This window comes from Barbus barbus, assembly GCF_936440315.1.
Source record: "Barbus barbus genome assembly, chromosome: 38".
Lineage (NCBI taxonomy): Eukaryota > Metazoa > Chordata > Actinopteri > Cypriniformes > Cyprinidae > Barbus > Barbus barbus.
In genome coordinates, this window is record NC_136716.1 from 16,358,236 (window position 1) to 16,371,262 (window position 13,027).

General features: G+C 37.2%; 2 protein-coding genes across 2 annotated transcripts; both read left to right on the forward strand.

The window, feature by feature from the left end:
- Nucleotides 1–515: 515 nt before the first annotated feature.
- Nucleotides 516–1,672, forward strand: LOC306857474 (homeobox protein Hox-B6b; the record flags this gene model as incomplete). Its single annotated transcript, XM_079397450.1, has 2 exons — nt 516–936; nt 1,419–1,672. The coding sequence occupies 2 exons, from the start codon at nt 516–518 to the stop codon at nt 1,670–1,672; spliced, it is 675 nt and encodes a 224-aa protein (XP_079253576.1).
- Nucleotides 1,673–2,993: 1,321 nt separating this feature from the next.
- Nucleotides 2,994–5,024, forward strand: LOC306857328 (homeobox protein Hox-B5b-like). Its single transcript, XM_079397230.1, has 2 exons — nt 2,994–3,666; nt 4,099–5,024. The coding sequence occupies exons 1-2, from the start codon at nt 3,084–3,086 to the stop codon at nt 4,344–4,346; spliced, it is 831 nt and encodes a 276-aa protein (XP_079253356.1). The 5' UTR covers nt 2,994–3,083; the 3' UTR covers nt 4,347–5,024.
- The last annotated feature ends 8,003 nt before the right edge of the window (nt 5,025–13,027 follow it).

The following is a 13,027-nucleotide window of genomic DNA, read 5'->3' on the forward strand; positions in this document are numbered from 1 at the left end:
AATTCACATGAATTGAGCCAATTATGTCTGCATACAGATTTTCAGCACTGGACATTTTTGAATGAAGACAGAGTCGAGATTAAAATGAGGTGCATTTGAAAATGAGGTTTGCATCATATTTCGATTGAGAAAAATTTGAAAATGTGAAGGGAAAATTAATTAACCTCATACACCTATAAAATAATAATTTATTTAAATTATTGCATTATGTACTATGTTGTTGTTTTTTTCTTTCGGAAAACGGTGAAAAACACTTGCGTCTGAGTGTTTTGATATGCCCTGGGGATTCCATTCTGTGCAACAAGAGGGCCCCCACCTTACACGTTATCCTGTAGTCAGAAGTGCTCAGGATTGGTCAGGCACTGATCAGCTGGTCCGTTCCCCTGCGGTCTCAGATTGGCACCTCGCCACCCCCCTTCGGCTAAAACCAAATCTCAGATAAAGTAATGGCAAAAACCACTTGGACTATAAAACACAACAAATCATAACACTCGGACAATAACACTGGCCACCCCATGAGTTCCTATTTCGTCAACTCAACTTTTCCCGTGTCTCTACCCGGAGGACAGGAGTCTTTCTTGGGTCAGATACCGCTATATTCCTCTGGATATACAGATCCTTTAAGACATTATCCAAGCGCTACGTTCGGAGCTACCAATGTCCAGGACAAGGTTTACACCTCCTCGTATTACCAGCAAGCTGGGGGCGTTTTTGGGAGAAGCGGATCCACCAGTGCTTGTGACTACACAACACCTAACATTTACCGAACCGCGGACCGCTCGTGCGCAATCGGAGGTCTGGAAGACTCGCTGGTCCTAACCCAAGACCAGTGCAAGACGGACTGCTCTGAACAGGGTGTAGAGAGATATTTTAACAGTGAAGACAAACCGTGTACACCGGTTTACCCGTGGATGCAGAGGATGAACTCATGTAATGGTAAGACACGTTTGCGATTTCGCAGTTTTGCATGTCATAGATGTAGGGGCGCAATTTACATTACTTTCCACTATACGACTCTGTCAACACATAAAAAGAAGAGATGATATATATATAATGAAGAGGCATAGTCTGCAGTCTTTAGAAAAAGTTATACCCAGGCAAAACAAATTGCCAAAATGGATGTAGTAGGCTAAGCTGCATCCTGAATATTGCGCTTTTAAGCAACCAGATGCGTAAATTCTTCCACGTTTTTAGATAAAATAAACTCCACTCAGTGACGTTTATCGATGACCTTCTTAAAACATTTTACCCTCACATCTGGATTAAATTCAGATGGCAAATATGATGTCACTGCAGTAATAACAGTTATCTTAATAATGATAATGGTGGCAATTGTTGCAATGTTCTTTTATTATTTACGTTGGCCTGTTTGTACTGGATGTTCATCTATTGTGTCTTTTTTCACTTTTTTTTGACAGGAATGCCTGGCAGCACTGGCCGCAGGGGTCGTCAAACCTACACTCGGTTTCAGACTCTTGAACTGGAAAAGGAGTTCCACTTTAACAGATATTTGACCAGAAGACGAAGAATTGAAATATCGCACGCTCTGTGTTTGACGGAACGACAGATAAAGATATGGTTCCAGAACCGTAGAATGAAATGGAAAAAGGAGAATAAAGTGCTGAACTCCACAAAGGTCAGCGAAGAGGAGGATGGTGGAAAGGCGGGATAAATGTTAAAAATGAGCTTATGACGAAGCCCTAGAAACATTGTACATAACATGTAGCCTGTAGTTTTAATTAATAAGTACTGGTCTGTCCAACAAGAAAAAAACTACCTAATAAGTTTTATGTTGACATAACAAAGCTTCAAGAGAAGACTTTCTTTTTCATTAAAACAGGCGTCTGAATCACCTCTGTAAAGACGGTAAAAGATATATGGGATGTGCTTTTACCACTAGTATTTTGCGGTATTTGGCCTATTTAAACTAATAAGGCAAATGTTTTCTCGCTGTTTGAACATTCTAATGCCTGTGATTTGAAAGAAAACATAAGTCCAAAGTTTAAAACTTTGGGATTAAAGGTCTTACATTGAATATGTATTTCAGTCCGTTGTCTGCTAAAAACAAGAAAATGAGACATTTTGATGCTTAATTTATTGGGTCGTCACTTTTGTGTATGTGTATGTGAATGCACTAAGAATAATACGTTATCATACTTTGTTAGCAATGTCATTTTGTCAATAAAATGATTGTTTAACAGATAATGTGGTTTATTTTTCTTTATGTGTACATGGGCATCTGATATAGCCTAATGAGAAACATTTTATTATCAGCCTTATGCGTTGGTGTAAGGCACTCTTCAAGACATAAAATATTTGATCTGATAGACATCTGCTGTAGCCTAATATATATACACACACACATATATATATATATATCCATCTTTTCACTGCTCTTTGAAGCTAGCTGTGCTGGTAAAACGCGCCAGTTTGATATAATCTCGCCAGTTGTAGCCTTTTTCTTCTTCTTCCCCCCCCCCCTTGTAAATCTATATCTTGGTTTGGCGATTAAAACTAGGTTGACTAACCTATGTTAAGTCACATAGTCATATCACTGAATGACAGCATAAAGTTGCTGAAACACCCAAGATTGCTTTGAGAGTCTTAATCATTTTTCAAACTACGTGAAATATTCACACTTTGCTTTAATTTATCGTAAATTTGTTTGCAAATACGACCTAGTTCTATGCAGGAAAAAGCACAGTGTTACAAATTTATGCAGTAAAAAGGCTTCACGAAATGGGCAGGTGTTTGGTCATTTTACAGTTCTCCCAGTAGGTGACGCCCTCCGCTAACGTGGGATGTGGCGCGCGATGGGGAGGCACCATTGAGTTGAACCTAACGATCATCATTTCGTCATCATTTGTAACCATAGAGCATGAATTACCTCTTGAAGTCATCAGAGAGAATTTACGACTGGTCAACAAAGGCACGTGATGCCCTAACGCTCTCCCATATTTGGCCGCATACATGGCAAAAACGAAGTACAGTGCATTGCTATAATTCATTATTACATCATAAATTGTGCGGCGCTGGATTTTAACGACCAAGATCTACAAATCAAGACATTTTAAAACATCCAAATGAGCTCTTATTTTCTAAACTCGTTCTCAGGGCGCTATCCAAATGGGTCTGACTATCAGTTACTAAATTATGGTACTAACGGCGCTATGAACGCTTCTTACAGGGACTCCACCAGCATGCATTCCGGGTCTTTCGGTTACAACTACAATGGAATAGACCTTAGTGTAAATCGTCCCAACAATGGCCATTTCGGAGCAGTTGGAGATGATTCTCGCGCTTTCCAAAATCCGGGTCAGGAGACCCGGTACAGACAGTCGAGCTGCTCGCTCTCGTCTCCAGATCCCCTGTCTTGTGCCACCAGCGAGTCTCTGGAATTGAAGGGTTCCTCTCCTCCATCTGATCAGAGCACACCAACCGGCAATAGCAGACTCACCAACAGCAACAATCTCACCAGCAGCAACAGCACACATTTTGCGGACACAGACGAGACTAATGTCTCGTCCGAGACCGAGGAAGGAGCACAGACCACCACCACCACACGTACGCAGAAGCAAGAATCTGTGGCGAGCTCGACTACAACACCTAACGACGGTCAAACTCCACAGATATTCCCATGGATGAGGAAGCTGCACATTAACCATGGTATACACATCTCTATTATGTCTTATTTAGACATGATAAAATGAAATTATTTTGATAATATCAGTTCATGGAGTAAGTTTAGGTTATGCGTGGTTTAAATGCATGTTTTACTCTTCAGATTTTCATATTCGTTTAGTAGCCTGCTAATGTTTGTCTAACAAAAACAGTAATGCTTAGACGGACCATTAGTTTCACCTAAGTATAGGTTAAATTGAGAATAACCACTCTCTGGGAGGTGACTGCATGTAGAATTATTGTGCAGCAGTAAAGCCATAAAATGCAATGGTAGCCTATTAAACTGCACGTCGCCTTGAATATAGTCTAGAATCAGCCAGCAGTCCAACATCCAAAATGTAACAGACATTTAAGTCCATTTTCGTTTGATGGCTTGGTGGTGTTTGCTTATTATCTCTTTGCCCTTGCTTATGCCAGATATGACTGGACCTGATGGAAAACGGGCTCGAACAGCTTACACTCGCTACCAGACGCTCGAGCTGGAGAAAGAGTTCCATTTCAATAGATATCTCACGCGCAGGAGGAGAATAGAGATAGCGCACGCTCTCTGCCTCTCAGAGAGGCAAATTAAAATCTGGTTCCAAAATCGCAGGATGAAATGGAAGAAGGACAATAAACTGAAAAGTATGAATCTCGCTACGGCGGGGAGCGCATTTCAAAATTGATCAAATCACATCACAATAATTGGAAAATTCTACTGTTACAGCGCTGCACCTTTCAGCTTGTTGATATCACCTGACGACGTGTGGTTCCCCCGTGCAACTCAAAATTGTCAGCTTTTGAATATTGTTATCACATATGCTAAACTAGTTACAATGCCATAAAATGAGTGTGAATGTCAAGTGTGTCAAGTTTATACATTCGTGGAGGAAAGCATGTTCCATGTGAGCTATTCGTGCAACTTATTCTAGACCTGTTACAAGAATTATGTACAGTACAACTCGCACTACCTAACTATCCTAAGTGATAGTGTAAAAAAAAAAAAAAGAAACTTTCGTTGTATCCTTGAACTTGTATTGAAACGTCATGTATTATTCACGCAACATGCTATATTCTTATGTGCCGGGCTTTTTTAATTTCTCGTGGATGGTACCTGCGAGAAAAATAATCTTTTCGCACTTACATTTGTGTGCTTAGGCTGCAGCACAAGATTACTTTGGGCTCGTAAGATGTCCTATGAAGAATGTCTTTATACAGTAGTGACCAATATGTTATTTGTAGTGCACAACGTGAGTTATGGACGTTCTGTGTTAAAAGTTGGAGAAAAATGTTTTGTCATTGACATGTTGATGGTATCTCTGCCATTTTTTTGTATTTGTGTCTAAACTGAAAATGAGTTGATCAAAAAGAAAAATAAAGTTTTCTCCCAGTCATACATGAAAGTCTCTGTTTGTCTGTAGGCCTGTTTGGTTAGTGATCGGCAATTGTTCTCATTTTACCCACCAGTATTTTACACTTTAAATAAATATTTTGCTCTTAAATGAAAGCTATTGGTGTTAATGTGTTCTATTGCATATGCCTTATAAAACAAATAATAGTCCATTCAGTTTTGTTTCGCTCTGCAAGGACATTTTGGATCTCGGTATAGCCTACATGGCAATATTCAAACTCAGCTCTTGTGTGTCACATCACAACAATAACTCAACCCCTCAACTTACCTCGCAGTGCTCAAAGCGGATGAACAGAACGACATCTATACAGGCTATTTTAACAATCTGCATTATTTGTATGAAACAACATACAAATCATCTACCCCGACTATTTTCTTCTGAAGTCCAGTCCATAACACCAACATGTAGCTCTTGGTAGCGCTAAAAAAGTCACGTGAGGTCCATAAAGTTAGTTTTATGGTTTTAGGGGGGTTGACAATGTGCTACATAATTCACACTCTTGAATGTAACTGACTGTTTTACTGCTTCAGCGGGATTCTAAAGGTTGTGGGCAGCATGCGGAGTCTTCTCAAACTGGACAGTCGTAATATCCCATGCTGACTTGGCTGTCAACAATCATTTCAGTAATATTTCTGCTGGATGTGAAACGATAAGAAGTCTTCTCTGTAGTCCTCAAGTAAGTCTCTTCCTTGGCTACAGATGGTCATTTAATTAATTGGCTAAAATGCGTGATCCTCTTTTGAAAACAATGTACAATTTCGTTCAAAGATTTACAACGCAGACTTGTTAGATTTACGTAGGCCTATTATTCAATGATAAAAATACAGTTGTAAACTTCGATGGATTTTGACTCGGTCAAAAAATGAAGAAAGAAAAAAAAACATTGTGTTGCTGCATATTTTTTAACCAATAAGTGCATGATTGGACCGGTTGAATTTTGTATTTGCTAAGCAATTTTTTGTTTGTTTGTTTGTTAGTTTGTTTTTGCGTGGTTTCATGAATACCTGCAGAAATGGATTTAAAAATTCTGTTAGTTTTACAACATTAAAAATATTCTTCACAGCAAATGTCCAAAAATTAAGAATAGGCCTAGTAACATTTTTCTCTGATAATACAGGCAGAGAGGTGTTACATGTATATTGTGTTGGTATTCCAGCGGTATTCCATGCATTGTGTAATTGGTAATCAAGCAATCTGAAAAATTAGGCTACAGATCATTTTTATTTTGTACTTTGATGTGTTTGCCTATTATTGTATGTCTGGAATTGTCTGGATAAGTGTAACAGTTTGGAGAGAGAATTTGTATTTATTTTTTTAAAGAAGATAAGGGTGGATGTAAGGATGTAACTACAATTTGCTCGTGATAGAAACGGTTCCTCGATTCATAACTATTAAAGTCCCATTTTACCCCTATAATGTGTTTTGCATATTGATAGGGGTAATCTGGGCGCTGTTCTCATCAATTATTCATTGGGAAGGGATCACTCCGAGGTCAGGAGACGAGAGTGGCACACATGCCTTCCCAGAGAAGCACAGGGTGCATGCCAAACCGACAAGCTGGTAATCCTACGCAGTTCTGGAATACATTTTCGATCAACAGTCAGTACTGTCTAATTCTCCTAAAGGCATTTTTCGCACCCTACTGTAACGACATCTTTGGGAGGGACAGACTTTGTTGGAAGATTTGTACGATCGAGTAAATTGATTAGTCGAAGGAACCCCTATAAAGATTAAATTTATTTTAAAAGTTTTGCTATTATGAATACAATTTTCCTTGAATCATAATTCAAACATCTGTGAACGGCTAATTTTGTTGCTAGTAAGATTGATGCAATGTTGCTTCATCACCAGCAGGGCCCGCCTCACACCGAGCTCCCGGTCTGTTCTTACTCGTGCTGTGTAGCTGGACATTCGGATGCTTCAGGTTTTTCATGAAAACTAAATTCAGGGAGAAAAATCCGCGAAATGGACAGCTTTTTCAGTGGGGCAGTTCAAAATGTTTATATCTGTTTTGGTTAGGCCCTACTTGAGTTTGGTGTGTGATCCAAGTCTAAACAATATTGTTAAAATAGCCTATTAGCTAAATAAACTACGAGGAAGGGTGTAATCATAAAATAGCCATGAGAGCTAGTGAGAAAAAAAAACAACAACAGCATGGTATAAATACTAACAGTGGAACTGTTCAAATATCAACGCTATAATATTAAAAAAGAAAACATACCGTGACAGTGCGTGATATGGTGAAGAATCTGAGTTCATGCTGAGGTCACTATGCTCTGTGATTGCTGGCACCATTCTCAGCTTTTGTTGCAATGGAAAACATAAATAAAAATCGAAAGCATTGACTGAAATCTCAGATATAAAATTCTTGTATGATGTACTGTTTCAAATGCTATTTTTTGTTCGAAAATAAAATCTATAATAACCATGCAAATAATAATACTGCTAATTTTGCCATTTAAAAACATTGATTTTTAATTTTTTTAATTAAGATGAATTAAAAAAGGATTCTGGGTGAATATTTAATTAGGGGTCTGTTTCAGAGGTCTGTTTGTACTCGATATAGTGCGATCCCACGTTCAGGAAGCACTAATCGAAATGTGCAGCAGCAGGATGCCTAATGAAGTTGATAAACGATATTTCGCTTAAGGTTATCTTGAATTTTTCATCTTTAATCGATCGTTATGCGCCCAAAAGGTTGTGTAGTGTGTCCAGTGAAGCTGTTGGAAGGCTAGTCCTGCAGAGACACACGAAATGAAAGTCCGAAAGAAAAAAGCCATATGCTCAATACGTAAAATTTTACAAATGGATTTACAATGTGAAAGTATTACTGGAGGCAAAGAAAATGTAGAGACAACGTGAAACAAGACGGGGATCACCGTTTGTGCAAAACAGAGGCATGTAGTAAGTTTACCTATCTCTTTACATGATCTTAGGATTTCAGCCAACTACAAGCAATGAATAAGATTTGCAGGATAGCCTTTGCTTTTGTTTTTGACAGCTATTATTAATACAACGAAGATAGATCTTATTGGTAGGGCATAGTTTAATAATGCACAGTTTAATAATCCAGAGCTAAAGAAGTTGGATCAGAAATATTGAAGTAAATGGGAAATAACTGAAGTGGGAATGATGCACAATGATGTCTGGTGATACTGGGTGAAAGTATGAAAATAAACTGTGTTCTTGCTCAAGTAACAGTTGTTGTTTTCGACGAATTCACAGTGAAACGTAACGTTTGTTTTCTTAACAAAGTTTATCGATGATGTCTGTCATCTATATATACCCTGTAGATCCGAATTTGTGTGAACAGATAGTCGCAAATTCGTGTCTTGGGGAATATGAAGTTGACATAAACCCAACGCCATAGTGGAATTGTGGATGCACTTTTTATCTATCTATCTATCTATCTATCTATCTATCTATCTATCTATCTATCTATCTATCTATCTATCTATCTATCTATCTATCTATCTATCTATCTATCTATCTATCTATCTATCTATCTATTGGAGACATGCTTTGAAAAATAAAAAAGACTGAACATTTATGATGATGAAAATTAGACACCTGATGACGCTACATCATTTGTCATACGGTGACAAATGCTGTCCATCTACAGCGTCGTTTTGTTTCTTTTTCGCAATCTAAAACTCTCTAAATTGTATTTTTCCCAGCCCGATCTCACGGCAATTCGTACATATTTTACGAGGTGGCTAATTCGTACGAATTCGTGCGATTAAGCAAAAATCGTATGAATTTGTAGTGAGGTCGTATGAATTCGTACGAATTAGCCAACTCGTAAAATATACGAATTGCCGTGAGATAGCGTTGATTTTCCATGTTTTCAGAGGCAGACGATAAAAATTCTGAATCCCTCAGCAACATTTAGCTATATTTACAGGCTCAGTAACATTTATGAAAAAATTATATAGCCTAACAATTCAAGAAAAATAAAAACGACAATCTTCTAGAGGATGTGATGTTTCTGTCGTTTGATAAAGTGTTTTGCTGTGTTATTTAATGTTTTATATGATGATTTTACTTTCTCTTATTTTTCTAGCAACAAGTGTATCCCAATAAGGCACATGTGACCCTTTGAGGACAAATTTTCCACATGTCATTCATCAAACGGACAGACTGCAGACAATCAGAAGAAGGCACATGACAAGAAACAGGTAATTTTCACATCAGGAAATACTGTCAGATGTCAGCTGAATTTACCTTTGTTTTTAAATTATAATGCATAAAAGAGTCAGTATCGGTGTGGTAACCATTTTTACTGGACACTTACTTGAATTAAATAGCCTTCTTTCGTTGATACAAAAGGTATAGGCCTAGCTAAATTCCGACGAATAGTAAGGAGGTGGATTAAATAAGTGAAAAGATACTGGTTCCGCATCCCTTATTTGCCATATCACGTGATTCATTAAATAATTAATGAAGAGGCTGCAGAGCAGAAAGGCAACGCAGCCAATTCGTCAAGACTGGCTTTTCGTCGAGCTAACTTGTTTGAGTTTGGGAGCAATTTCTTGGGGCTTTTCCTTCGCAAGAAGCAATCCTCAGAGGGAGAATGTAGGAGCAACCGCACAGCATAAGCACCACACATTGTGAGTAAGCTTATCTTTAGATCTAAACCTTGTGGATAGCCTACATTTACTGTAGTTGCTGGGAACGGTCTTTTCTCCAGACTCGAAGAAAACATGTAAAGGCCAAAATTGAGATGAGTATTATTATTTCACTGATCTATTATGAATAAAAAATAATCAGTTATTGTATAAAACACTACATTATTCAGCCTGTTATAACAACTAGATTACAAATATATTTGTTCACTGCGAAAAAATGTTACAGAATAAAGAGTTTTATGTGACATTTTCTAGGCTACCTATACGTTTATTCTTATCTAGACACGGTATGTAAATAATATTGTATATGCTCTTATATAGCTTATTTTATAAGGCTGTACAATAACAGACTACGCCCATATAAATAAGGTAGTCCATCTAGATGATTAATACAATGAGATGGTCGTTACATTAAATTATATTGTTGTAGGCAGTCACTGCGTCAAGGACTGGTAATATGGTAAAATGTTTAAGTTTGGATTCTTAAGGCCTGATGAGCTCGTCTTGTGGTGACTATACCCAGTTTAGGCAGTCTATGACGAACCCTGCTACAGTGACATGAGCAAAGTAATGGAACACTAGAGATCAACTTGAGAGATCAAAGGCTCCTGGACCTTTGGGGAATTGATCGCAGGACCATCCCAAGACAGCGGCACTCTCTCATCTTCAACATCACTAATTACAATATCATGCACGAATAATTCGAAACAGATGTCCCCTTTACAAGCGTTTAAAACAGTTTTATGGTAAATATGTTAGCTGACATATTTAAGCACCTAAAACATTTTATGGTTCTTGTGAATTTGGTTGCAAAGGTAGCCTACCTTCCAACCAGTTTCAGCACTCATTATCTTTCTGCAGAGAAAACGTTTAAGTTGTCATAAGCCTAGCCCACTCTCTCTATAGAGTAAGCTTTGTAATAAAAAAAAAATCATATAGCCTAGCAGCATTGGAATTGTAGCAGGCTACTTACACTTCCAATTCACACAAAATATTATCAACCTATTTAATTGAAAAGAGCACACATCCCTTCATTCTTTGTGGTAAACGCTCTTGATGGTTTGTACCACATCAATACCGCTTCAGAGCAACATCCTGATCTTGCTTAATTTTTGTTTGTTTCGCAGTTCAATTTATATTGATTGCTAACTCCAAGAGACATCCTTCTTTGCCTCCATCAGCTTTTACGTTCAAGAGATCTGTAATCCTTTACCAGAAGAGGAAGTTTTCCTTTCAGCAGTGTGATATTGTTGGTTTAAAAAGAATATGCTTTAATATAGCGTATTTTTGTTTCGTTGTGACGTGTTGTTTTTTTCCTAAAGTGTTTCTGATTAGTGTTGGGTCAAATGATCTAATTGCACCGAGATCTTCTGCAGTTTTTACCCGTAAATTTGATTCACTCGATCCTTTGGCTTGTATCAGTTAAGCTTATTTTGCGCTTTTATCATGGAGAGGTAAATATTTTGTTTTATATTCTACATATATAGAAGACATAACTCATACTGAATTACACAGTATGACTTTGGAGTAGAGCTGAAAATATAAATTAGCATTTTATTTTATTTATTTTATATTATTAGCATTTTATTATTATTGTTTATTCATATTTTTTTATATATTGTTGATTTGAGTGAATTAGCCTGTGCACTTACATAAAATATATTTATTAGTAAATGTCCCTCTGATTTGTGACTTGATTCCAGCTCTCCACGGAATCAAGCTGCTGAAGAATAAGCTCGGTTTGTGAATGGCTGAGGATCCGGCTGGGTGATTAATCGCCCTGGTACTTTGGCTAAGGTTCAAGACGAGTTCACTGGGCTTTGTGCGTTGCACTGCACACTCCCCTTCCCATTGTTTTTTCCAACTAGTCTCTTTCTTATTTATTTTTTAGTTTTTTATCATCCCAGTTACGATTAAAAAAATCAGTGAAATGCAGTTTGTAATTTCAAATACCCACCATTTTCTTATTTTAAATGCTGTAGCTTTTATTTTCCATAAAAATCGAGGTAAATATCAGTTTATATTGTTTAAATGATTTTAAATGAGGATCTTGCTGTACAATTAAAATTAATTCAAGAGCATTATTGTTTTGCCCTGATTCGTGATTAACTTTTTTTCCCAACGTTGTTTTTTTCTGGATGAATGGTCTTCCCTTTTTTAATAGCAAAAAAACAAAAAACAACAAAAAAATAAGCATATAGTGTCTAAATAAAACGAGAATAAGAAGTGCATGGCTCTTTTAATTTTGATAAATGGTAGAATTGTATTGACACCAATTTGTTTTACCTTGGTGTAGCCTACCTAAAATAAAATAAAAAAGGAAAATATGTTCTCAATATTTAAATTACATTGTATAAATTCTCATGAATAGTTTGATATGTTTATGCAAATTGTTTGTCCATGTATTCATATTTTGTCATATTTCTATGGCCGAATATCTTCTAAAATTGTTTAAAATACATTTTTATATTGCATTTAGCTTCTTTTGAGTTTGTGATTTGCTCACACTGCATAACACTGAATAGCCTATTTTTAAATAATATTATTCAGCTTAGCCTATCATGAAGAAGAAAACCTTTTTTGTCAGTTGCACAGTAAGATGTTTCTGGCAGTGCGTACTCCGCAAAAGAGACACTATTCATATCTTTTTTCCTTTTAGTTGCGATGATGGATTCATGTTCTCTGACTCACACCGTGTTGCTCTGACCCTGCAGGTCATCTTCCAGCGGGCCTCCGGAACCATACTGTCACATGACACGAGAGGCCAGAGTTTTGCTAAACCCCCAGAAAGGACCGACATAACTGATGAAAGCCGTCCAGAAAATGCAGATAACGAACAACAACAAGAACGTGTCTCACAACTTCGCGGATTTATTTGTAACAAAGTCGTTATGCATTTGAACATAATGACAAAATTCGTCATCCCAAACATTTTGGGTCAGCGACCGCAAAAGACCAACTTGTACAGTGAAATGGAATAATGAACGAGAAAAAAGGGGACGTTAAAACAAGGGGGAAATGTACACCATCCTGAATCAAGACTGTAACTCATCAGTGTTTCTTCTTGCAATCTGGAGATAACTGAAAGAATCAAACAGTTTACTGTTACTGTAGCCTATTACCAACCCATATTTTCTTGGATGACAGAATTCAAGCAAAAGCCACAAAGAGGAGCGCGGCTTCATGGTGAGTAACAGTTTAGAAATCCAAATTAAATTATTTACCAGCAACATAAATAACGATACAAAAGTAACATTTTGGCATAAGAAATGTTAGCTAAAATCATATCAGTGTGTAAAATATGTATTCGAATAATAAAATATCCCT